Source organism: Cervus elaphus, chromosome 12, assembly GCF_910594005.1.
Source record: "Cervus elaphus chromosome 12, mCerEla1.1, whole genome shotgun sequence".
Lineage (NCBI taxonomy): Eukaryota > Metazoa > Chordata > Mammalia > Artiodactyla > Cervidae > Cervus > Cervus elaphus.
In genome coordinates, this window is record NC_057826.1 from 13,976,140 (window position 1) to 14,001,756 (window position 25,617).

The 25,617-nt window shown below is 39.8% G+C and overlaps 2 protein-coding genes across 2 annotated transcripts in view; one reads left to right on the forward strand and one right to left on the reverse strand.

The window, feature by feature from the left end:
• Positions 1 to 25,617, forward strand: part of SPTLC2 (serine palmitoyltransferase long chain base subunit 2) — a 96,767-nt gene that overhangs the window by 42,971 nt on the left and 28,179 nt on the right. Inside the window, exons 7-9 of the mRNA XM_043919082.1 lie at positions 2,345 to 2,450; positions 3,155 to 3,374; positions 6,809 to 6,935. Coding sequence (XP_043775017.1) covers positions 2,345 to 2,450; positions 3,155 to 3,374; positions 6,809 to 6,935 — 453 coding nt within the window. The remainder of the gene's footprint in view (positions 1 to 2,344; positions 2,451 to 3,154; positions 3,375 to 6,808; positions 6,936 to 25,617) is intronic.
• On the reverse strand, positions 23,502 to 23,711 carry LOC122704422 (small ubiquitin-related modifier 1-like). The gene has a single exon (XM_043919083.1). It carries the CDS (start codon positions 23,709 to 23,711, stop codon positions 23,502 to 23,504), a length of 210 nt encoding a protein of 69 aa, XP_043775018.1.

The following is a 25,617-nucleotide window of genomic DNA, read 5'->3' on the forward strand; positions in this document are numbered from 1 at the left end:
ATGGGATTTATGAAGCACTGTTGTTTGACTTGTTGTTTTCTTAAAACACGTTGGGAACTATGGCAGTGCGTGTGCCTGCCCTCCTTCTATAAGAGCAAGGTGGCAGGCAGTGCTCTGGTTCAGTCCCGCCTTCCGTTTGAACATCCAGGTTGTTGCTGAGTTTTTCTGCTAGAAGAGGTACCACCTACATTCATATTTTCCTCACTAGGCTGATTAGTCGGAGAGGGCAATGGCAACCCACTCCAGTACTCTTCACCTGGAAAATCCCATGGACGGAGGAGCCTGGTAGGCTGCAGTCCATGGGGTTGCGAAGAGTCGGACATAACTGAGCGACTTCACTTTCACTTTTCACTTTCATGTGTTGGAGAAGGAAATGGCAACCCACTCCATTGTTCTTTCCTGGAGAATCCCATGAACGGGGGAGCCTGGTGGGCTGCCGTCTATGGGGTCGCACAGAGTCGGACACGACTGAAGCGACTTAGCAGCAGCAGCAGCAGTCTGATTAGTGCCTTAGGGTAAATTCCCAGCAGTCTTTAGACTGCGTGGTTAAAATGATATAAATTTGCTGCACTTTTCCAGATTGCCTCCGAGCACTGTACAGATTTTTCCTCAGCAACACCTGAAATCAAAAACAGTGACTGTTTCTGCTCACAGGCCCACATGCATCATTTGAAATCTTTCCTAATCTAATAAATCCAGCAACATTAATTTTTATTTGATTATTAGGTGCTGAGCAACTCTTTATACAGTTACTGTCTTTGTGTTTCTTTGTAAGTTGGCGATTTTCAAACTGTTCTTCTTTTTACTGGTTATAAGAGCCCTTTGAGTTGCAGTATTTTTATTTTTAAATGCTGATGTCACACTCACTGTCTTACGACTTTCGTTTGGATTCTGTGTGATGGCCTTTCTCTTTCTCAGATTATACTCTTACCTTTTCTTCTGGTCATTTTGTGGTATATTTTTTGTCTAAATCTCTCATTTACATGAGATTTTTTATACTATGAGAGAAGTATTGAATTTTGTTTCCCAAATAGATAATACGGTCAAGAATTCCGTAGATATTTTCTTTCATGTAAAATTTTGAATCAGCGTTTTATTTTTCTCTTCCTTTCTCTGTATAAACAGAGGAAGCTGAAACAATGAGTCCATTTTTACTTGTCTTCTGCTAATTACCACACATTGCCCTCTGTAGCAAGACTCGCAGCTTCAGATCAGATTTTTTACTTTGTGGGAGGATCTCCTTTTTCTGGGTTAGATAGCAGATAAGATTGCTTTGTTATGAATAACTGAAGGTGTAAATAGTCAACTTTTGGCCATTTTATTTGTGTTTATAGTATTTTTATTACCTTACCTCTCTTTTCTACTGGTTATTTTGTAAAAAGAGCAAATTTGTGTAACTTTGTAATCCCTTCCTTCAGTGGTGAACAGTAAAGAATCAGATTTATGTTGGGGGTGTCTCCCACCCCTGATAATTATACCCTAAACTTGATGTTGCATACATTTTTGGGCGGAGGACTCTTAAGGGCCTTGTTTCAGGGCATATATTTTAAGTGTGAAGTCTGTAGTGGTAGTAACAGTGGTCTTCCAAGCGTTTATCTTTAACAGGAAAGTTATGCCTCTCCTTAATGGCAGTATGCCCCAAGTGTTTCCTAGGCCTGTTAATTGCCGTAACAGCAGAGCCCTAAGAACTTGGTTGTAGACAGACAGCTGGTCAAATCAAACGTGGAACAGTCTCTACTGATTGCCAGGCTTGTTTAACATATAGATTCAGGCCTGTCCAGACTGGTGTTATTTTTAACCACTACTAAGATAAAACTATTTAACAAGCTTTTATTGAATATATCCTAGGTGAAAGGAAGTGGGATATGCACTTTGAAGTTTTTCTCCCATATTTGCTATTTAGAAGGTGTATGTGTTTACAGTAGTTTATTCTCATTTTCTTACTCAGCTTTCTTTATGCATTTACTTCTGAATGGCTCCCTGGGATTAAAGATACATTTGATTGTTTATATACAAAAAAAGCTAACTGAATGGCAAGGTATTTCATGAAAAAAATTGGTCATTTCATAAGCATGCTAACCAATTGAGTCAACTTTACCACACTCATTTAATTGAGTTTCTGGTGTTTTTGAACATTTGTTACATTTTAAATGAGATTTTAATTCAAGCTATCAGTAGCCTGCCCATTTTGCCCTGTTTTTGTTCAGTCCGATTCTAATTATGTTAATATCTTTTGCTATCTGAGACATGCTTCCTGAATAAGAAATGTATTATTTGCATTTTAGGAATAAAGTTAGACAAGAGGAAGATACTGTGTGCTGAAATTATTTTTTGTGTGCTACAGATATGCAAAGCCTAGAGAAGCTGTTGAAAGATGCCATTGTTTATGGTCAGCCTCGGACACGAAGGCCCTGGAAGAAAATTCTAATCCTTGTGGAGGGAATATATAGGTAATCCTGCTATATTTATTCTGATGTCTGATTTGCCGCATTAAGTCATAGAAGTTTTAAGTTGAAGGGGACACTAATCTAGACCCCTCTGAAAACTAAGGAGACAGAGTTTCTGACTTGTTAAAATACCTGGGTCGTCTTTACTCTTTTCATCATGCTATATATATCATCTCCAAGTTTCCTTTCTATTTGGGTCCATTAATTTTCCACTGTTTGTATAGGGAGTTTACACATAAGGAAAATAGTTAGAATATGTTTTCTAATGTGTCAGAACAAATAACATGCTGTTTAATTTTAAGAAATATTTTATATTGTTTACCTATTTGCAGCCCTTGCATTTATTCTCCCACCTCCTAATGTTTTTTATTCTTTCATGTAACTTTAATTACACATGCAATATATGCAAAGTCAAATGTTGCCTGTAATTGCAAACTTTAGAAGAATCTACTGTGACCTCTGTCCCTCCATGGTGAATTAAGGTCACTTGTATTCTGGTGTTTGTTTTAAAAGATCCAATCTCCTTTCCTCTGGATATCTGCCTAGCCATGGCATTGTCTGTCATTGCCAGTTTAAAACCACAAGCAGCATTGTCAGATCATTTAAAAAAGCAGTGAACTTAAAATAATAATAATGAAGTGGCCACCTCCTGGTTTTGAGAGTTGAAAAGTCTCAGTGTGTGTGTGTATTTTGCCCTGTTTTGCTAGCATGGAGGGGTCTATTGTTCGCCTTCCTGAAGTGATTGCCCTGAAGAAGAAATACAAGGCATACTTGTATCTAGATGAAGCTCACAGCATCGGGGCTCTGGGCCCTACAGGACGAGGCGTGGTGGACTACTTTGGCCTGGATCCTGAGGATGTGGACATCATGATGGGAACATTCACAAAAAGCTTTGGTGCTTCTGGAGGATACATCGGAGGCAAGAAGGTAAACAGGCCCTGACAGTTGAGCAGTTAAGGTGCACTAAGGCACTGGCCCCTAGATTTCAGTTTTGAGGAGATAGAGTCCCGAACTTGGATGTGGAGGTCCTAAATTTGTTTGCGGATCAAGCCCCTGGTGCCAGCAGGCATCACACTTCAGCTCCCCCTGAGTGCCTCTGATAAGCCAAAGGCGGGTTCTGTCCATTGTTTGTTGTTTTCCTATTGGAGCTTCGTTCTAAACTGCATCCTGGTCTGAGGACAGATACCCTCTTGTATGAAAGAAGACAGTGGTGCTGCCCGTTGGCACAGTCTTCGGTTGGGTCTGAGTTGTGCTCACTATTTCAGACATAGCAGGGATGTCATGGGAGCCAGTGGGGACAGAAGACCAGCTTCGTCCCCTACCCTTGGTCTCAAATGCGTCTTGAGTGAGACAGGAGGGAAAGAATTACTTTGCTGGCTCTGGGTACTGCAAGGCATTGTCTTTGCCAATCCAAAAACTACATAATGAACTCTGACGTATTTGAAAATCAGTGTAGCATGGTGGAAATGGTTGAGCCATGGAGACAGAACCCTAGGTTCGGGTTTGAGTGTTTTCCTAACTTTGTGAGACCTTGGGCAAAGTACTTAATGTTTAAGTTTCCTTATCAGTAAAACAGAGATAAGTGTGCCTGGCTGACATTTGTAGCAAGGGCTTAACAAATAATATATGTCCGTGCTATAACATGGAAATAACCTTGAAAGCATTATGTTAAAGAAGTCAGTCAAAAAGGCTCACCAGTTACAGTATTTCTTTTAGATGATATGTCCAGAATAGGCAAATCATAGAGGCAGAAATAGGTTAGTGGTTGCTGGGGCAGAGGAGATAGGGGAAGTGGAAAGTGACTACTAACGGATATGAGGTTTCTTTTTGAGGTAATGAAGATGTTCTAAAATTAGTGATGAAAGTTGGAAAGCTCTGTGAATATACTGAAAGCCACTATATTATACACTGTGAAAAAGGGAATACTATAGTATGTGAATTGTATGTCAACAAAACAGTTATTTTAAAAATCTATACACAATGTTAGGAAAAAAGCAATGTATGTCAAGTATTTGTACATGGTACTCTAAATGTACTTTAATTCCTCTTTAAAATTTGACCCTGAGAATCTTAAAGTAGGGACTTTCTCTTCATCATTGATTCCTTTTAGAAAAACGCCATTTTCAGTGGTTTTGGTCAGGTTCGATAGATTTTTGCCCTAAATTTTTGTTAGTAGGAAAAGGCTATCTCCAGGCTTACTTTGGAGAATTGATTGCTTTTTGGTAAGATTTGTTGCTAAACCAAAAGATAGAAAAATAATACTGTGGGAGATCATCAAGATACAATATATTTACCTTTTTATATTGGGTTTTGTACAATATTTCATATTTTCGAAGTAACACACTACACTGTTTCCTGGTTGCATTTTGTGTTTCCTGGTTTGGTTCTGAAACATAGGCTTCTTTGGTGCACATTTTATTTAAAGACTTAGTGAAGTTAAAAGGCATCAGAGAATAGGGATATATAATTGATTGATTGGAAATTTTTCTTACTGGCAGACAAGGTGTTTTTTTTTTTTTTTCATTCAGTGAGATAGCTTTAATGTTCTTATGAAAAACCCAGTAAATTTCTGTTTAATTTCTGCCACATTTATATCATTTTATAAATCTCTGTGTATTGGGAGGATGTTTAATGTCTTTAAAGTTGATATTAGAGAACTGTCTTTCTCCTACTCAGGAATGTAAGGATGGGCTTTGCAGGCATGGGGTAAGATGCAGATGGTATTTTCTGTAATACTTAGAAGTAAGTCGTATCTAAAAGCAATCCAAACAGTTTCTTGTTTAATTTAGCATTGTAGATCTGTTTATAACATTAAATGATATGTTTTCTAAATTTGAGGTCTTTTTTAAAACTAGTTTTTCATCCTTCCATGTTGTGGCATGTTTAAAAAACAAAACAAGAAATTCCCTAGTGGTTCAGTGGTTAGGACTCCACGCTTTCACTGCTGGGGGTGTGGGTTCAGTCCCTGGTTGGGGAACTGAGGTCCCACAAGCTGTGCAGCATGGCCAAAATAACAAAGCCTAAGGACGTGGCCTGTTGTTGTTCAGTCGCTTGGTCATGTCCAGCTCTGCACCCCATGGTCTGCAGCACGCCAGGCCTCCCTGTCCTTCCCTGTCTTCCAGAATTTATCCTCATTTCATGTTCATTGCGTCAGTGATAACATCCAACCATCTCATCCTCTGTTGCCCCCTTCTATTCCTGCCCTCAGTCTTTCCCAGCATCAGGGTCTCTTCCAGTGAGTTGGCTCTGCAGATCAGGTGGCCAAAATATTGAAGCTTCAACTTCAGTGTCAGTCCTTCCAATGAATATTCAGGACTGATTTCCTTTAGGATTGACTCGTTCGATCTCCTCGGTATCCAAGGGACTCTCAAGAGTCTCCTCCAAAAAAAAAAAAGAGTCTCCTCCAGCACTACAGTCTGAAAGCATCAATTCTTTGGCAGTCAGCCTTCTTTGTGATATAACTCTCACATCCATACATGACTATTGGAAAAACCATAGCTTAACCTTTGTTGGAAAAGTGATGTCTCTGCTCTTTAATACACTATGTTTATCGTAGCTTTTCTTCCAAGGAGCAAGCACCTGTTAATTTCATGGCTGCAGTCACTGTCCACAGTGATTTTGGAGCCCAGGAAAATAAAATCTGCCACTGTTTCCTTTTTTTCCCCGTCTATTTGCCATGAAATGATGGGACCGGATGCCATCACGTTAATTTTTTGAATGTTGAATTTTAAGCCAGCTTTTTCACTCTACTCTTCCACTTTCATCAAGAGGCTCTTTAGTTCCTCTTTGCTTCCTGCTGTTAGGATGGTATCATCTCCATATCTGAGTTTGTTAATATTTCTCCCAGGAATCTTGATTCCAGCTTGTGCTTCATCCAGCCCACCGTTTCTCATGATGGACTCTGCGTATAAGTTAAATAAGCAGGGTGACAACATACAGCCTTGACGTACTCCTTTCCCAATTTAGAACCAGTCCATTGTTACATGTCCAGTTCTCGCTGTGACTTCTTGACCTGCACACAGGTTTCTCAGGAGGCAGGTCAGGTGGTAGTCCCACCTCTTTAAGAATTTTCCACATCCCAACAAATGTGGATCCTTTTGTTGTGGTCCACACAGTCAGACGCTTTCGTGCAGTCAGTGAAGCAGGGGTAGGTGTTCTCCTGGAGCGCCCTTGCTTTTTCTTCTAACCCAGCTGTGGCTGACAGTGCGCTCTGCCCGTGTTGGTGGGCCTAGTGTCTCAGACTGACGTCCCCAGTCAGTGCTGTGGAAGGGAGGAGGCGTCTTTCACCCAGGCGGAAGGCAGAGAGGTTGCCAGTGCTCCCACCAACGGCCTCTAATGACTTGCCTCTGTGCCCTCCCCAGGCGCTGATCGACTACCTGCGGACACATTCCCACAGCGCGGTGTACGCCACGTCGCTGTCCCCGCCTGTGGTGGAGCAGATCGTCACTTCTATGAAGTGCATCATGGGGCAGGATGGCACCACCCTCGGTAAGGCCTCCTTTTCCTGGAAAGTTTCCTGGACCCAGTCAGTACTCAGCGGCCAGACGTGCTCTTTTTTCTTGAGTTTTTTCCTAAATGAGAAGTCGGGCATACTTCTGGGCGGAGCTGACGGGCGTGTGAGGTCTGGGTTTCTGTGGCCGCTTTTCCGTGTGTTTACACATGCCGTGACAGCTAGCCTGGCTCACTTCCTGCTGCGTTGTCTTCTCTCCAATGGTGAGGCTTTAACCTCACTGTCTTACGTGTTCTCGGTGAGTCTGAGGTGATGAGTCTTCAGGGTCTTGAATTGGATAATTTCGCGTGAAGATGTAAATTAATTCACTGGGTAGTGATGTTTCATTTCCAAAGTATGTAAAAGCTGCTGTTTCCATGAATTAGTGTCCTTTATTTAATGCCTTTTAAAAGATTTTTACTTTAACATACAATAATTAATAAAGGTCATCCTGAATCTGTTTGTTCTGTCTTTGGTAGGATTTGTAGTCCAAACTAGATGCCCTGACTTTAAAACATCCTCAAGTGAACAATAGAGTGACACTTGACTTTTATTTTATATCACTAGAGGGCAGCGTTGACTATAGAAACATTATAATAAAAGGGGAGCATTTGGGTTTTTTGTTTTTTCACTTTGAAAAGAATCTCCATTGTGAGTATGAGACATAGATTTGCTTGTTGCTTTTTTAATGCTTCTAAAATCAGTTTTACTCTTGTAAAACATTATCAGCCTTGATAATCTCCACTCTTCAGCTATGTAATATTTTGTGGTACGATTGATCTCACTTTCATTGAGAAACAGGAAGAAAGCAGTGCATCTCATTTTCATTGATTTGAGCCTGTTTTCTTAAATCAGAATTTCACCTTAATATTTTTTCTGATCTGTGGTACATACATTGTTGTTAGCTCTTGAAAGTGTTGATCATTTTCAGCTTCATAAACCGATTCCTTGGGGAAGAAAGTAATTCAGTAATGTTGTGAACACTGCATGTAGCTTTGTGAAAAGCTCCCTGTTAATAGAACTACAACGTTATCTTCTTTCTTTCTTATAAGGTATTGCTGGAAATAGTGTGCTTTGACCTGAGTATACATATATGCTTTTATATGTAACTGTATGTGTATCTATGCTAAGACGCACACATATATATACATAGCTATTGTTTATCTAGTTATTTGACATAGGTTTAGGTGACTGAAAAACGAATGTTAACAGTTACCAAAGTTACCTTGGATAATGTCTTTGCCCGATCCTAGAGCATGGATCTGAGTGATGTGTGACCTCTGTATAAATGACTCATCTGTGCTAAATGACGAAATCTAGGCTCTACTGGTAGAGAGAAGATGAATTATGATAATTAGATATAGGCTTTGGGTTAGCACTTGTTTTCCAGTTTATCTGTTGCCTCTGTAACCACCCTCTAAGCTTAGTGGTATAACACAGCAGCTGTCTTAACTATTCTCACAGATTCTGCGGGTCCGGAGTTCGGTCAGGGACGGCTTGTCTTTGCTCCACAGTGTCTGGGGCTTGAGCTTGGAAGACTGATGATTGGGGGCTGGGAACACCTGGAGACTTCTTCCCTCACACATCACCTGGGCTGGCATGACTTGAAGGTTGGACTCAGTTGAGCTGTCCTCTCCACGTGGTGTCAGTCCTTATGGCCTGGTGACCAGATAGGATGCTGCAGAGAGCATGCATTCCTAAAGGATGTGCCGAAACCCCATGACGTTCTCTGATCTGCTGTTAAGAGCATGTCACCAAGGCCAGTCCAGATTGCAGGGCATGGGGGACCAGACTCCACCAGGTTGAAGAATTTGTGGCCATTTTTAAAACTTGCCACCACCAGCTTTTAGATAGTATATTTTAAAATTAGTCCCTAAAACTTCTAATTAGTATGACAGACTTCTGTTGGCTACATTGTTTCTCTCAAAATATAGGATAATAAAAATCTAACCAAAGGTAGTTAGATTTTTTTTTTTTTTTTTTGGCCACTCCATGGACTATAGCTCTCCAGGTTCCTCTGTCCGTGGAATTCTCCATGCAAGAATACTGTAGTGAATAGCCATTCCCTTCTTCAGGGGATCTTCCCGACCCAGGGATTGAACCCAGATCTTCTGCATCATAGGCAGATTCTTACCGTCTGGGCCACCAGGGAAGCCCCAGTAAAAAATACTATTTCTTATAAAGCCTGCTATCTCATCCTATTTAAGTTTGGCCTGATTTTTTTTTTTAAGATTTGAGTCGGTTGGGGAAATACTTACTTTTATGACATTATTGAACGCATCTTTTCATTGTCCTTGAAGAAGAAAAGGTGGAATCTGGCAGTAGCCTTTTCACTGTGCTTTAAGGTGACCTTTAAGAAAGAGGTATCTGCAATTAATTACCTGATATGATTTTATAATAGAAATCACCTGCCTTGAGAGAAACTTAATCTCATATGTTCAGAACATTGAATCCCATTAACTCGGCAAACATTGAGTATCTCACTACGTATTAATATTAGACTGTAATTCAGAATCCGTAGATAGTGGACATCCAAGCAGATCGCTTGAATGAGCTGTGTACTTGGGGGTCACTGGGGATGTAGAGGATAGCGGGCTGTTGTGTTAATCCCAGAGATTACCATGTCATAGAAAAATGGAAGTTTTATTAATCATTCACCAAATACTTGCGTGCCCACAGTGTGTGGTAGGTGCTGTTTCTAGGCACTCCTGATTCGTCAAAGAATAAAATACCCCTTGATTCCTGCCTTGTGGGGTTCTAATAAGGGAAATAAATTACACAGTTGCCAAAAAGTGGTAAGTGCTCTGGAAAGAAACAGGAAAGTATGTGTTGGGTTCTGGAGACGCAATCTGCAGTTTTAAATAGGGTGGTCATTGAGAAGGTAAGATTTTATCGAGCCCTTGCAGGAGGTGGAACTTTAGCCCTGAAAATCCAGGGTGAGAAAGTCCTGAGATACAGATGACTGTGTTCAGCAGTAGCGTGGAGGCCACTGTGGCAGAAGCATTGTAGTGTAGGTGGAGTGTGTGAGGGTGGGTGAGCAAGGTGGCTCACAGGTAGAGTCTTGCCCTACAGGAGTGTTAGGTTGATATGAAAACACAGGTATACTGGTTCTCTTGCCTTGTGTAGTACCAAACTCGAATTCTTGGACAGTTTCTATGGGCTGCTTAATACGAACAAACTTGTGGCCTGTTTCCCAGAGGTTAGGAATTTTATAGCCCCTTCAGATTTCATGAAAAGTGCAGAATATAATATATCCATGCTTGTCTTTTGAAGGAATTTGTCTGGAGATCAGAGTTGCTTAAGAGCTATACTGATATTTTTCTTTGAGTGAATTTCAGTAGTGCAGTGAACTGGAAATGGGGGAAGCAAAGCGTGACCCATATATGAACAGAAGAGACTGTTACATAATATTGATGTTGCAAATAAAACAACTCTTTCTTCACTTAATGGTAAATACCTCACATGTGAATGTGAAAGTCACTTAGTCCTGTCCAACTCTTTGTGACCCCATGGACTGTACAGTCCCTGGAATTCTCCAGGCCAGAATACTGCAGTGGGTAGCCTTTTGCTTCTCCAGGGGATCTTTCCAACCCAGGGATCGAACCCAGGTCTCCCATGTTGCAGGTAGATTCTTTACCAGCTGAGCCGCCAGGGAAGCTCAAATACTTCACATACGATTTCTGTTTCAGAATAAGAGGAGCAAAGAGAATGTAATGTCGGTGCTTAGTCCTGTATTTAATGTTGGTTTAAGGGAGTATTAGAAATAAGAAACTGGCTTTCTTTTTGTGTCCTTAATGTAATTTTCTGACTTTGTTTTCAGACATACAGATATTAAGCATTATTTTAAATAGCTCATTTTTGACATAATATTTTCTCCATTTTGTAAGATGTAATAGTTTTATATACTTGTGCACCTTTCATTTCTCTGTTGTGTAAACTTATTTCACTGTGAACAGTCCTTCTTGTGGGGCCACTCTAGAAGTTTTTCCTCACCAAAGAGGATGCTAAACCAACAGAATTCCATTGTAGACAGGACTGAAGACAGAAGAGTCACCAGCAACTTGATTTCCTTTTTTATTTATTTTTTCCTCCTGTTTCAGTTTCAAATAATTCAGAGACTTGTAGGACTAGAGGCTTTAAGCAAGCTGCAGTTAGCACAGCATTTTTTTGTTTGTTTTTACCCTGGGCCACTTGTACCACCACCTGTGTGTTCTAATTTCTTTGCCACACCCTTGCTTTGAGACCCAGATTCACTTTTTTGAAAACATTTTGTTCAAAAGATGTGTGTGTGTGTTTTAAGATCATGAATTTGTTATCTCTTCCATAAGCTACTCTCTTATTGGAATTGTTAGCATTATATATGTGATCATAAATTTGTGGCAGAATTTCATTTTTGACTCTGATTTAGCAACTTAAGGGGTGCATACATTATCTCTACTAAAGTATTTATTTTCTTTCTTGGCCCAGTATGGACCCTTGTTCATTTGCAGGTCTCTTGTTTCCATACAAAGATCATCTTTGGTTATGTCTTTCATTTTTAAATGTATATATTGTTTTGTTTTTTGAAACTTCCTACAACTTCTGGGAAAAAAATGGAAATTGTAGGAGAAAATAGGAGCATCTTATCTTCCTTGGTGTTCCTGCTTTTTCCAATTGGTATTAAGAAATCGGGAGCAGGGGAAGAGAACTAAAAATTATGAAAAAAAAGTCACAATAGTTTAAAATGTTTGTCCCTAAATTTCAGGATGTAGACCTGTAGTCGCATGGCAGAGTTAATGTCTGTCATCATAATGTTTTGAAATCTTTTTTTATCTGTAGAACAGTCACAGACTTACATAAAAGTTGGAAGTACAGCCCACAGAAATACTTTTTTCTCCTGAATCATTGCTGATCTTATGCTCCATTATCCCAAGTGCTTTAGTGTGTACTTCCTACAAAGGTGTTTTCCTCCATGACCATAATACAGCCAATCAAAGCAAGAAATTTGCACTAATACATGAATATTATTTAATTCACTAATATGAACTTGCTGTCACTGAATGTCAGTGAGTAATAGTGGTACGCTGTTACTGTCTGTTCCTCAGGCCGGCATCCCGAGGACGTGGGATGTGGCTCAGGGTCACCTGTTGCACTGAGTTGTCTTGTCTCTCTAGTCTTCTTCAGCCACAGTTGCTCAGTCTTTCTTTGACTTCCATGAGGTTGACACTTTTAACAATTACAGGCCAGTTATTACACAGAATATCCCTCAATTCAGGTTCATCTGGTGTTTCCTTGTGATTAAGATTCAGCCTGCCTGCCTTTTAACAGGAAAAAGGCAGAAGTATGCTGCTTTTTCTCATTGTATCCCCTCTTCCTCTTCTCAACTAAATATAGTATAGAGCTGTCTTCAAGTTCTGTAGGCCTGAAATCATAGCTGCCTTTCCCCATATCTGAGTCAGAGTCTGTGGCTTCTGTCTGTCACTTCTGCTTGTTCCCTCTGCCACATGACTGTTTTCAGGCCCTGACTCCCTGTTCCCTAAGCAGTTGCGCCGCCCGTAACTGCCTTCTTCTCTCCAGTCTCTCCTGTACCACCTGTTAATCTTCCTGACACACAGCTCTGTCGTCGTCTGCCTGAAGATGCCGAAGCAGAGGATAACGGCGTTCAGTAACTCCTAGGTGCTCAGTAACTCCTAGATGCTCATAGAATAAAGCCAAATTCTTTGTAGGATGTTTGAGATCCTCTGTAGTTTGATTTTTAAGCTTATCTTTTTCTGTCTGTAGTCTTATTTAAACCAGTTTGGTGCCTGTGACAATGCTGATCCTCCTGTCACCCAAATGCTATTCATTTTCACAACAAACTGAAATGCTGTCTTTTATGATGCCTCTGTGCTGATACATGTTTTTCTCCCAAAAGCCGTGTTTCACAAGTTTATAGTTTCACATATTTATTGTCTCAATGAACTCATGATTAATGTTCGAACACAGTGTTTTCTTCAAAGTATATAAATCAATAGACTTACTTGCTAGATGTTATTGTTGGTGTCCCAGTCCTAAAATACTAAACATATAGTGAAATCTCTGAGGTTTTTCATTGCAATTTTTAAAGGCAAATGTTTTTAAGATTTTTTTGATTTTTTGTACAATTTTTAAGTTACTTTCCGTTTATGGTCATTACTAAATATTGGCTCTATTGCCCGTGTTGTGCAACACTTTCTGAGCCTACCTTACTCAACAGTGTGTGCCTCCCACTCCCTACCCCTGTATTGCACCCTCTTCCATTATAATTTTGACTGTATATCTTAAGTATCTTATGTTACCCAATTTTTTTTCTCTTTAACACACAGCTAATTATGCTTATAATAGCATAATTCCAATGACTATATGAAGTTTATTATTGCCACATTCAGCACGTCTAATAATTTTTGGTTTTGTCTTGAGTGACGTTTTTGAGTCCTCTGTATCTTAATAGTATTCACACGACTTTTTCTCTTCAGCAAACATTTTTGGTAATACAAGGATGAAATTTAGTAAGGTATTAGAATAATGCTGTTGTAGAAAGATGGAGACTTTACCAAAAATGAACTTTTAGTTAATAGGCAATATTATTGGGCAGTAACTCTGAAGGCTTGTTGGTCAGTTCATGCAGATAGATTGATAGCTTAGTATTTCATAGTATGATGTGTGAAAATATGAGTTACTCCAAAGCTATAGATATGAAATTTGACTAACCCTTTACTGTAGTTTTTCTATGCATATGTCATCTTCCTCTTTAGATTATTAGTTCTTTAAGGTCAGGAACGTATGTCTTGTACCTCCTTTGCAGCTTAAATACTGCCTACTTCAAGACCTTAGAGTAGATAATTGTTTGACTTGATTTTTCTCAAAATTGTTGTCTGTCTTCCCCAAGTAGAATATAAATTCCATGAAAATAGGGCATTTGGGGCCGTCTTGTTTGCTTTATTCCTTCTGTTTAGAACCATATTTGGCACACAGTTGTTGTTTAGTTGCTAAGTCGTGTCCAGCTCTTTGCAAACCCTGGACTGCAGTGTGCCAGGGTCCCCTGTCCTTCACTGTCTCCAGGAGTTTGCTCAGATTCAGGTCCATTGAGTCAGTGATGCTATCTAACCTTCTCATCCTCTGCTGCCCCCTTCTCCTTTTGCACATAGTAGGCATGCAGTACACACTTGGTGAATGATTAAATGATTAATACTTTGGTGCCTTGAAGATAGGCAACATAAGACCTAATGACTTATGATTTCACCCATTATTTGTATTCTCAAACTCTGAGAACTTATGAAATCTAGACACCCAAATAGAGGATAAGATAGATCATTCACTCAAACACGATTATTCTTGAAACTTCATGTATACTGACCACTGTTCTTAGAATTATAGGACTTAGGGAAATTAATATTTTAATATGAATATAATCTTTGATGCGATGCTGTCACTGCTTTTCTCTTAATGGGATCAATTGTCATGCTTTTATGATACAGTTAGCTTGAGCAAGAAGCAGCCATTTGTAAGCTAGTTTTCAGAGCCAGAGGAGGAAACATTTGTCCTATGATAACTGACTGGTGTTGTAGCTCATTAATGATAGAGGTAGGGAGACTAGTAATCATTGGAAGAACATTAAGAATCAATTAGGACAGAGAAGTATCTTATAAACAGGACTTATAGATGGGGGACTCTAAAGCAAATTAGACAAAATGTACATACTTGCTTGCCATTAAACACTTCAGTTTTCCTTTAGCATCTATTTTATTCCAAGCGAAGATATGACCTGTGTCAGATGGTAGGATTTATGGCCCTGTATGTCCACACAGTGTTTCTGTTCCTTCTTTGACTGTGTATTGGGTTAATATGATTTTTCTCTTTTTTTCCCCTCCAAACCAGAATTAGTGGATCTGAAATAATTGTTTCATAATGATAATACTGTGAGCTGTGAAATGTTTAACTACTCTCTCAACTTAAAATCAAAACTAAAATAAATTGTTGAGTTGTTGGGGGTCAAAAAAGAGAAAACACTTAGCCTTGACACTTGGAAAACTTTCTTTTGTTTAACCAAGTGTAGTGAAGTATTAGTGCTTTTAATTAGTGTCTCATCTTGGGGTTCAGTTATAGGTAGAGCATGGAAAGTTTAGCTATGGTTATAAATCAGAAGCACCAAGAACCTTGACAATATGAACGTAGCTGACAGAAGGCAGGAGACACAGAAAGAGGGTAAAGAAGGTCAGGGCATACGAGTGTATCGGTTTCTTTTTACCGTACTTAGTGAAACCAGTAGATACTGCCTTAAATTTACAAACAACGCATTTTGAAATTAAGAAATCGTCTTCAGGGCATTCCCTGGTGGTTCAGTACTTGGGACTTGGTGCTTTCACTCCTGTGACCTGGTCCCATCCCTGGGGGGGGGGGAACGAACTCACAAGCTGTGTAGCCTGCCCTCCCCAAGAAGATAGTCTTTAAATTTATGAAGATAACTAGCCATTACGAGAATTTTTAAATTAGTAATATTACAAAAAAGTAGTGGTGATTAGTGGACAAAACATGGAAAGGAGGAGTCCAGATAGATGCCTTACCTAGATCCAAGATTGACAGAAAAAGCGGCAGAGGGGTAAGAACACTGTTCGGCATTTCTGTACTAGCCACGAGGAAAGCCAGGAACAGAACCTGCAGCCTCTCGCTTGGGAGTGGGAGTGAGGTGGCTGGGTGGAGGAGTGAATTTTATTTTACCAGATTGAATATGTTACTTTTATGATTAAAACTTTTTTGTTTTAGATTCCAGAGTACATTAATAACTTCCATGGAAATAAATCCTGCTTAAAGTTGAAAGTAAGGCTTAACCGTGCACACGAGTAGTCTGTGATTGATTATTGATAAATGTTTTCATCTTTGTTGTGGAACGATGTGTTATTCTTCGGTGACAGGAGCGCCGAGCCTTCAGAAGAGCTGCAGCACGCAGGGCAAGTTGAGATCCTTTCCCTCCCCTACATTGGGAGCATGCCTTTCTTCTTTCTCCCAGTTTTTTCCTCATTTCCTCTCCAGTCCCTGTCCTTTTCTTGAAGAGAGGGCCGTATGACCAGAATGATGAGTCAATCCTGAGAGCCGTGTTCCCTAGGAACCACAGTAAGGTAACAGTGGCTGGGAATTGTGCATGTACTCTGAGTGGACACGTGAAGTTAGAACAGGCTGGTGAGTAGGAAAGAAATGAGAGCTAGGAAATTCTGACAACTTACACAAGACATTTGAAATTCTAGATTTTACTTCACACATCACTAATCCACATCCAGTAATGGAAATTTAGCTGTAAGATCTATTCATGAATCAAGGCAAAATGTCTGGCCGAAGCAACTAGATTTGTGCTTTTCCATTTTCCAGAGCTGTGCTTTCATGTGTTTTGATGTCCAGAGACATAGTCCATAACAAGCGTCGCACCTAGCTTAGTGTCTGAAATCTAGTAGCCTGTTGATAAACTTGCTGAACAAATGAATACACACATGATCCAGAAGTATTCGAAAATGGATGGGTAGGTTCTTAAAGTACAGTGTGTGACAGTGAAGTCACTCAGTCATGTCCAACTCTTTGCTACTCCATGGACTATACAGTCCCTGGAATTCTCCAGGCCAGAATACTTGAGTGGGTAGCCTTTCCCTCTCCAGAGGATCTTCCCAACTCAGGGGTTGAATCCAGGTCTCCCACATTGCAGGCGGATTCTTTACCAGCTGAACTACAAGGGATAGCTGAATTTTAAAGCCAGAATGGCAAAATTATGGAATAACCTAGTTAGGTGCGTCTTACTGATAGACTGTAATATGACAGAAATAACTTTCTTTATAGAAACTGTATTTTTTGTACTTCTTGGTACTGAGGGGAACTGAGAGCCCCTTGGGCAGATTGAAGTTTAATTAAAATTTGGTTTGGCTCATTTGGATTAAGTCCTATAATAGACTTGTTAATGAGGTGTTAAACAATCACCTTGAGAATCCCAGTTCAGTTCAGTTCAGTCACTCAGTCGTGTCCAACTCTTTGCAACCCCATGAATTGCAGCACGCCAGGCCTCCCTGTCCATCACCAACTCCCGGAGTCTACCCGAACCCATGTCCATCGAGTCGGTGACGCCATCCAGCCATCTCATCCTCTGTCATCCCTTTCTCCTCCTGCCTCCAATCCTTCCCAGCATCAGGGTCTTATTAACAAATCTATTATAGGAATGAGAGTCCCAGGAACTGTCCAAAGCTAATTTAGAACTGAGAAAGGTTTTTTAAAAAAGCCTTCCAGGGGCCCCCACACTGAGGGAGCAGGACTATTAAAGAAAACAGTCCTTGAGGGGGAGGGAGTGGTCATAAAGAAAACTTCTGACACCCACTGGTTATGTTTGGCAGGCAGGCTTCTCCTTTGGTTGAGCCTGGGTCCTTTCTTTCTGATTCCTAAGCTTTCTGAGGCTAGGAGTGCTTGAGTTCCACTTTTTTTCTTTATTATTACATATCTGCTTTTATGTAATTTGTTTATTTTACTATTAGATTCATCTAAGTAAAAGTCAAGTTTTCTAGTGAACCCAGTTTTGTTCTTAGCCACAGTACAGTTTAGCAGTATATCTAACACTGAGAGTTAGATTAGATCCCTTTACTTGTAACTAGTGCCTAGAACAATGTTAAGAAATATTTAATTCTTCATTTATCAAACGTTTCTCAGGCATTTACTCTCTACCCTGTGATGGCTGTGCTGTTGAGGGGTACAGAGTGAACAATACATGATCCTCGCCTTTAAAAATACTCATAGTCAAAAAAAAAAAAAATACTCATAGTCTAGTGGTAGGGGTAGGATTCTGAGAAGGACTGGTTTCAGAGCCACAAATAAATTCCTCTTGGTTCAACTTCCCCCTTTCTTCGTTTTCCTCCTTCCTTCTCCCCCTTCACCACCCCACCAAAGAAAACCCATAAACTTCCTTAAATCCAGCTAACTATTCAAAGCAAATTAAGATCTTACTGATTTTATATTTCTTACTAATCTATCTCTGTGGATTTTTCCTATGGAATATATTACTTTAGAAAAATAACCAACAATCAAAGAAAAACTTTCCTTCTGTAAAGTAGGCTGTTATCTTGCAAAAAGCCATTTTTATCCCATAGCTTAAGCCTTCTGAAATTAGCAAGCAGCATAACCACTTTATAGGTGGAGAAATTTGAGCTCACACATACGACAGGTATTCTCAATATCTGAGTAGAATGTGGCTTTCCTGAACTCTATCCACTTCTACTTCTGAAGTTCCTTTAGTGATATTTAACATCTTATTAAAATAGACTACTATTTTATAACCTATTTTTAATTTTCTTTTTTCTGGTCTGCAAATTAAAAAAGAAAAAATACTAAGTTTAGTTATAATCACCGCTACAAATGAAAGCCTACTACCTCTTTCCTCCCCATGGATCAGTAACCCCTTTAACCTCCCTCTTTGCTTCAGAAATCTATCCTGAATTCTCAGGAGCTCTGTAGCATGGTTTGTCTATTTCTTCTTCCACTCCCATTTCTTTTTTCCAAATCCAAGGACTAATAAAACATTTCTTGCCACACGAGTGGTCTCTCCTTGTTTCAGAGTTTGTTTGAAGCTGACTATTAAGATGTCCACAGGCAGCAACAGGCTGGAAGCTAATCTCTGAACAAATGTAGACTTGTTCATTTAGTAGAATATTGTTATTAACGCACAGCATAAATAAGGAGTTTGAAGATGTTCCCCTTGGACAGGAAAAGAGCCTTGAACTGTTTTGGAGGAGATGTGGTAAGATGATATAAGGGAACTAGCATTTTTTTTTAATAATTTTATTTATTGATTTGTTTTTTCTTTTTGGCCACGCTGGATCTTCATTGCTGCATGGGCTTTATCTAGTTGCAGTGAACAGGGGTGACTCTTCTTTGAGGTGCATGGGCTGCTTCTTGCAGAGGCTTCTCTAGTTGTGGAGCTTGGGCTCTAGGGCGAGACGGTCAGCAGTTGCGGTTCCCAGGCTCCGTTGTTGTGGCGCATGGGCAATTGCTCCTTGGCCTGTGGGATCTTCCTGGATCGGGGCTCGAACCCATGTCCTCTGCATTGGCAGGCAGATTCTTTACCTCTGAGACACCAGGGAAGCCTGGGAATTAAACTCTTAATTAAAGTCCTGTGAGTCATATCATTATTAAGATTGAAGTAGATGGACTACTTCAGTTTCATTTCATAATAAAATTGATTTAAAAGATTTTTCCATGATTTGATCAGTTACTGTTTAGCTGAGATGAATGACCATTTCTTCTCATCACTTATGATTTGGCAACTTTATAGCCTAGTCTCTGTTCTCTTTGTTGAAGAAGAATAACTTTCTCAACCTTAATACGGTTGGAATTGCTCCCCCCACCCCACCCCCAGAATTGTTTTTAAGGGCTTTGTCCAGGAGACTTTATCCTAGATTTTCATCAACTTTATTATAGTTTATTGCCATGGGAATACTTACTATGTATAAATAAGTGACAAGACAGATGGACTCGTCTCATTTAAGAACCAAGATATTCTCCTTAGGGCTTTCCTTAAGATTGGAGATCTTTTTGAAGAGGAATTGATTTTTTTTTTTTTAATTGTCACCTGTGGTGTAGGAAAAAATAAATGATCTAAATACTTGTAGCTGCCTACCATCTACTTTGACAGTGGAATGAGTTTCAGAAGGACCTCATTAAGGTGTATTCTTTTCAGCCCCTGTTTCAGACTGTGTCCATGGACCACGTGCATCAAAGTCACTTTTAGTGTGGTGGTTTCTAACCTTGTTCACACACAGTAATAGTAATTAGTAACAATGCCTAATACCTAATTACCACGGCCCCTTTGCAGACCTAGTGAATATCTCGGGGTGAGGCTCTTATAAGTTTTTATTTAAAAACATCCCAAAGGATTCTAATGTGTGGCACCACTGCTGTAGAGTTTGTTAAAAATGAGGATTCAAGGACATCCCTGGTGGTACAGTGGATAAAAGTCCGCCTGCCAACGTAGGGGACACCGGTCTGGACTCTGGTCTGGGAAGATACCATACGCCGCAGAGCAGCTAAGCCTGTGCACCACAGCTACTGAGCTCTTGTTCTAGAGCCTGCGAGCCGCAACTACTGAAAACCGAGTGTCTAGGGCCCTTGTTCTGCAACAAGAAAAGCCACAGCAATGAGAAGCCCTCACTCACTGCAACTAGAGAAAAGCCCATGCAGAAACGAAGACCCAGCACAACCAAAAAATTAATTAATTAATTAAAACAATGAGAGACCCCGGAAAAAAACAAGGATTCGAGTCCACTCCATCAGACCATGAGTCTTGGTGGACAAGGCCCTAGACGATGCATTTTAAAGAAAACCTAAGTTAATAATGCAAACTAACTTTTAAGAGATTTGAAAGTTGTCTTTTTCTTTCTTTTTTCTTGAGCTTGTTTACATCAGTGAAAACCAAAAGCAGCTATTCTGATTGGTGGTAATTGGAGAAAGGAAAGGAAATTAGAGGACAAGATATTTGATCTGTTTCTTTAAAAAGAAAAATAAGAGAAATATTGGCGTGTGGAACAGGAGTTTGGTGTTGATGCTAAATTGTCTGTCTTCACTGTGTTTGGAACTGAATGCACTGATGCATCCTTCCAAAGAGCTGATGGTCCTTGCTGAATGAATCAGCAGTAAAGGTGAAATTAGAACCAGTTAGGGGAGAGAAAAGAGACAACAAAGGGATCAGGGGCCTGTGATCAGGCCTCTACAGGCTGGTTGGAATTCTCTTGTTTTAATGCTACTTATATTTTTATAGCCTATTAATTCAGAATCTCAAATTCTTTTGTACCTAACCTACAAAAGCCTTGCCCACTGTATACTCTTTTTTTTCTAAATGTTGCATACTTGCAGATGCCTCTGAAACTCTAGTTTAATTCCAGGCCTCGCTTTATTTGCTGACCCCCTTCACCTGCCCATGAGTGCTTGACCACAGTAGTCGTGTTTCCTCGTCACTTCGTTTCTGTCTAAAAGTAGCCATGAATGATACATTCCAGTACCAAAGGAGGACAGTAGGACAGTCTGGACAAATTAAGCCTTTCTGTCCTAGTTATGGGCTGGCACCCTTTAAAACTCCTTAATTTTCCTTCATTTCTGAGGCACTTGGCCTCCTTTCCTCCTTTTGTTTAGGGCCTCCTGTCTCTGGCTTCGCGTTAGTAACCATTCTTTTAAATTCTTGATTGTAGTGAATCAAGGACTTCAGGCCTTGGCCCCGCTGCCTGTCGCACAGCAGCCCTGCGGCAGTCCTTTGTTCCTGCGGCCGTCCTCAGGAAATCCTAGTTTTGGGCATTGACAGTGATTGATTAAAGGATTAAGCTGCTGCTAGGGAGAGGGTGGTAAACCACGCTCGTGAAAGGAATTTACCTACGGTGCTTGGTGTTCACAGAGCTCCTCTAGTTGCCGAGAAAAGAAATAGAAATAGTGTCGTTAACACTATTCAGATATTTAGATGCATGTGGTCGCAAAGAATTGGACACGACTGAGCGCACTCACACATACACATGCACTCTTGTAGGGAGGGGAAGAGCTGAAGGCCTGCTTTAGAACAGCGTCCCTAGGCTAGGGAGAGGCAAGCCGTCTGCTTTGACATTCATTAATTTGACAGTCGCCCAGGCTGAGCACTCAGATATTTGTCGACAATCTAGCAAAACAGGGGCTGTGTCTAGAGCCTGGAAAACTCATTTTGCTTCAGTGTTCCAGAGTTACTGAATTCTTGCTTCCTGAAAGTCCCTTATAAATATCCATTTTACAAGACTGTTCACTATATTTATTTTTCTATTCCCTTGGTCTCTTAACAGCCCAATGGAAAGATTTCCTAGTGCCCTTTAACTGGGGCTTAAGTGTTATTAAAATCAGTCTGTCCTGCCTTTTGGCTAATATTTCTTTTACTTTTGTTTTAGGTAACATTTTTAAATAGTATATTTCATCCTTTTTTCTCTCAGATCATGTGAAAAACATGAACAGATTAATTCAAGTTCCAGCATAGTGTGGTTTTAGAAACAGCTTCATTGATGTTTTTCTTTAGGTCCTATGCTATTTCTCTTTCACCACTACTGCCTTCTCTATTCCCTTTTGGTATTTTAAGATATTTTTAGATACAGTGATGCTAATTTTTCACCTGCATCTCTGCAGGTGTTCATGTAGAAGTTAAATAACTGATGACCTTAAAGGTCAGTTGACTTGCTGTGTTTGCTGACATTCTTTTGTCCCTCTTGCTCTCTTTTCCAGGAGGACATGAGATTCCACTTTTCACAAGGCATCTTGTCTGGATACTTGTGACAAGTATATCATTTATTGATCTAGAAAGTGCTGTGATGAGAGTTGAAAAATGTTATCTGCTGCCTCTCTGCCCCCACCCACTTTAGAGCTGATCAAAGAGAATGATCATTAGTGATTAAGAAAGTTGAGTCAAGAAGAGACTGCTTATTCAACAAAGAAAGCTTGATGACCTGGTTAAGAATGAATCCCTGTTCTGCCCAATTCACATACTATGGTATCATCTAAATATGAATATATATATTATATATATGTAATATATATATTATCATAAAATAGAAGTTTCTCCATGGTTTAACCTTGATGATTATCAATATATTTCTGTTGACATGAAAATCAACTTAAGTATCTATGGATTTATAAAATTCATAGATTAAGCAAAAATTATCAAAACTTTAACAAGTACAAAATATTTGCTACAACTTGTAGAAAAGGTTCCTCCCCCATTTTTTACCTTTACTTATTCAAGTTTTTTTTTAAGCAAATATTTTGTTTATTTTAATGAAGCTGATACAGACAGTGTCCATTTAAAACCACTATCCCAGGCCAAAAAGTAGCAAAAAGAGCAGTGTTCTGTTGTAATCACATCTACATGAATAACTTTAACTGCTAATGATTATTAGAACTTTTCTGGGATCTTCTAACAAGGTTTTTCTTTCATCTTAAAACACTTTCTCTTCAGTGAAGCCATCTTTGGAATTAGTTATTGTTCTCACCATCTCCGTCACCATGACTCCAACCTGATACTGCTCTTCTTTTGGTCCTGACCCTCAGATTTTAAAATTAGCTTCAAGCTAAGGAAAGGTCATATTTCATAGTTCAGTTCTCTGAAAAACATCCATCTCCCACTGAAAATCCTTGTCCAGGAGTGAAGTGATCATATGCCTAAGAACTAGAAAGTCATTAGAAACACTCGCATTAATGGATCTTATTTATCACAAGCCTGCAAATACACAGTCCTGGAAGAGGTGGCCTCTTTGTGCACCCATGTTATTTTTAAAACACAGAGAGTGATATAACGAGGGCTGAGGTTGGGTCACCAGAATTCAGCACAATGAAAACAGACGATAGTGAATCATGGGCAGAAGAATCCAAATTACAAGGTTTTTTAAAGAGATGGGGTGCCAGTTTTCAATTCTGTTTTGAACACCACATTACAAAAGAGTTTTTTTTTTTTTATAAGTTTTTTTAAGGATTAAGGAAAAGAAAAAAAAACAAGAGTCTAAACTGTTGACTGACCCTCTTTGTCCCTGACAAACTTTAATCACATCTTCCTACATTCCCAGTTCTTGTGGAGTGTGATTATCAGCAATTTCCTGACCTTCAAAGAGAAATCTGGATGAATTCATGGGAGCTCCCTGTTTTTGACAGTGTGATTCTTTGAGTTTCTTGAAATATGTCGTCATTTTCACTTGGAAGTGAATCTCACTGCTCTCCTGTATAGTGACCTTGAGTTTAAAATAGTCTCCTTCCTTCTTACCCATGAAATCCTCAGTTGAAGGTTTTACCTTCTGGTCAGACCTGGTGACAGTGGCTTCCCCAGGAGACTCCATACAGCGGCGGCCTTGGGTAGGCAGAACTTCACTTTGGGGTTTACAAATTCATGTCTGTACCTCACAGCACAGCACCAGAACTGAAGAGACTTCACTACACCTCCTGCTTGTTCAGTTTTTAATTATTTAGCAAGCCCTTCTCTTGTAGTGATAAATAGAGAGCATGATGACAAGATTTTTTTATTCTAAAATAATTTGCTGCTATATATAATTTTGAGTAATGTCTACCATTCAGTTTTTGTCTGAGCCACACCTCTTCAGTGACAGGTGCTCTATTCCCAGAGACCTAGAGAGCTATTTGTTTTTGCAATTGATAAAGGATAAAAGTGCTAAAGAATCCTCCTGCCAATGCAGGAGACACAAGAGACTCGGGTTCAATCACTGGGTTGCAAAGATCCCATGGAGGAGGAAATGGAAACCCACTCCAGTATTCTTGCCTGGGAAATCCCATGGACAGAGGCGCCTGGCGGGCTTACAGTCCATGGGGTTGCAAAGAGTTGGACATGATTGAGCACGTGTGTATACGCACACACACACACACAAAGGGTAAAAGAAGCGCTTGGTCAGTTTAGTATTTGATGTGGGACGTGGTTCTTATCTCTTCTTTACAACAAAAACCTTTTAAGTGAAGTACAGTAATTATATGGGTTAGTATTCTTTCCAGTTCTATGCTTATACTTCAAATGGTAGAACTGGGGATTGCAGCCATAAGTGGAGCGTAGTAGAAAAGAAAATAGAAGATAAGTGGCTCTAACAGCAGTTAGAATTTATTTTTAACTTCTAAGTAAACGTATGGCCATTACTCAAGAAAATATTCTATTAAGTATCTTCTAAGTCCCACAGCACCTGGAATAACTTGGTCAAATGAATAGATTGTTGTCTCTTGGAGAGATTCCAAGCTTTCTAAGACATCCATGCCATAAAACATCTGCTGAACTGTTCCTGTGCAGTATTTTTATAGGGAGGGTAGAGGGAAAGAGGAACGGAAAGGGAAAGAATTGGTTCACATAGTTACAGGGGCTGAAAGACTCCAGTTCTACAGCAGGCAAGCTGGAGACCCAGGTGATTTAGGCCAAATGCCGTCAGTCTCAAGATCCGGCAAGCCCTGGTGCTTCAGTTCAAGTATGAAGACAGGAAAAATAATAATGTCCCACCTTAGCAGGCAGGCTGCCTGGCAGGTCTTATTTTGTCCTATTTAGGCTTTTAGCTGATTGATTGTGGCCCCCATACACAGGGTAGTCAGCCAACTTAAATGTTACTCTCATTCAAAACACCCTCACAGACACAAACAGAATAACGTTTGATTAAACATCTGAGGCCCATGGAGCCCAGTCAGAGTGACACATAAAATTAGCCAGCACAGTATTCTCAGTTAATTAGTCCACTCTTTCGAATACTAAAAAATTTTTTTCTCCCTCCCACCATTCCCCTCCCCTTCTCCTGAATACTAAAATTTGCCTTTAATGTTTCTCAGCTTCAGTAGAAGTAAATAAGTGAATAAACTCTTGTCTAAGCTTGTCAGCTTTTCCCCCCCTCCATATTGGGCTTGGCAGTGAAGACCCAACTTTGGATTCTAAACTCTGATTTCCTTGGAATGTTGACAGTTTTACAACATTAAATTCAGTTACCTTTGTATTTTAGGTTCTGCTCATTAATTGATTTTTAGTGGGTCCCACGCATGATGTTTACATCCTTGTCAATTTGCTAGAAAGTAGATCATCAGTAACAGCCAAGAACAAACTGATTTGGGAACTTTGTTATATGATTCTAATTAATGAAAGTAGGAGACTAACAAGGAAAACTCTGGATGTGGAGTTTATTTATTTGTACAAATAAG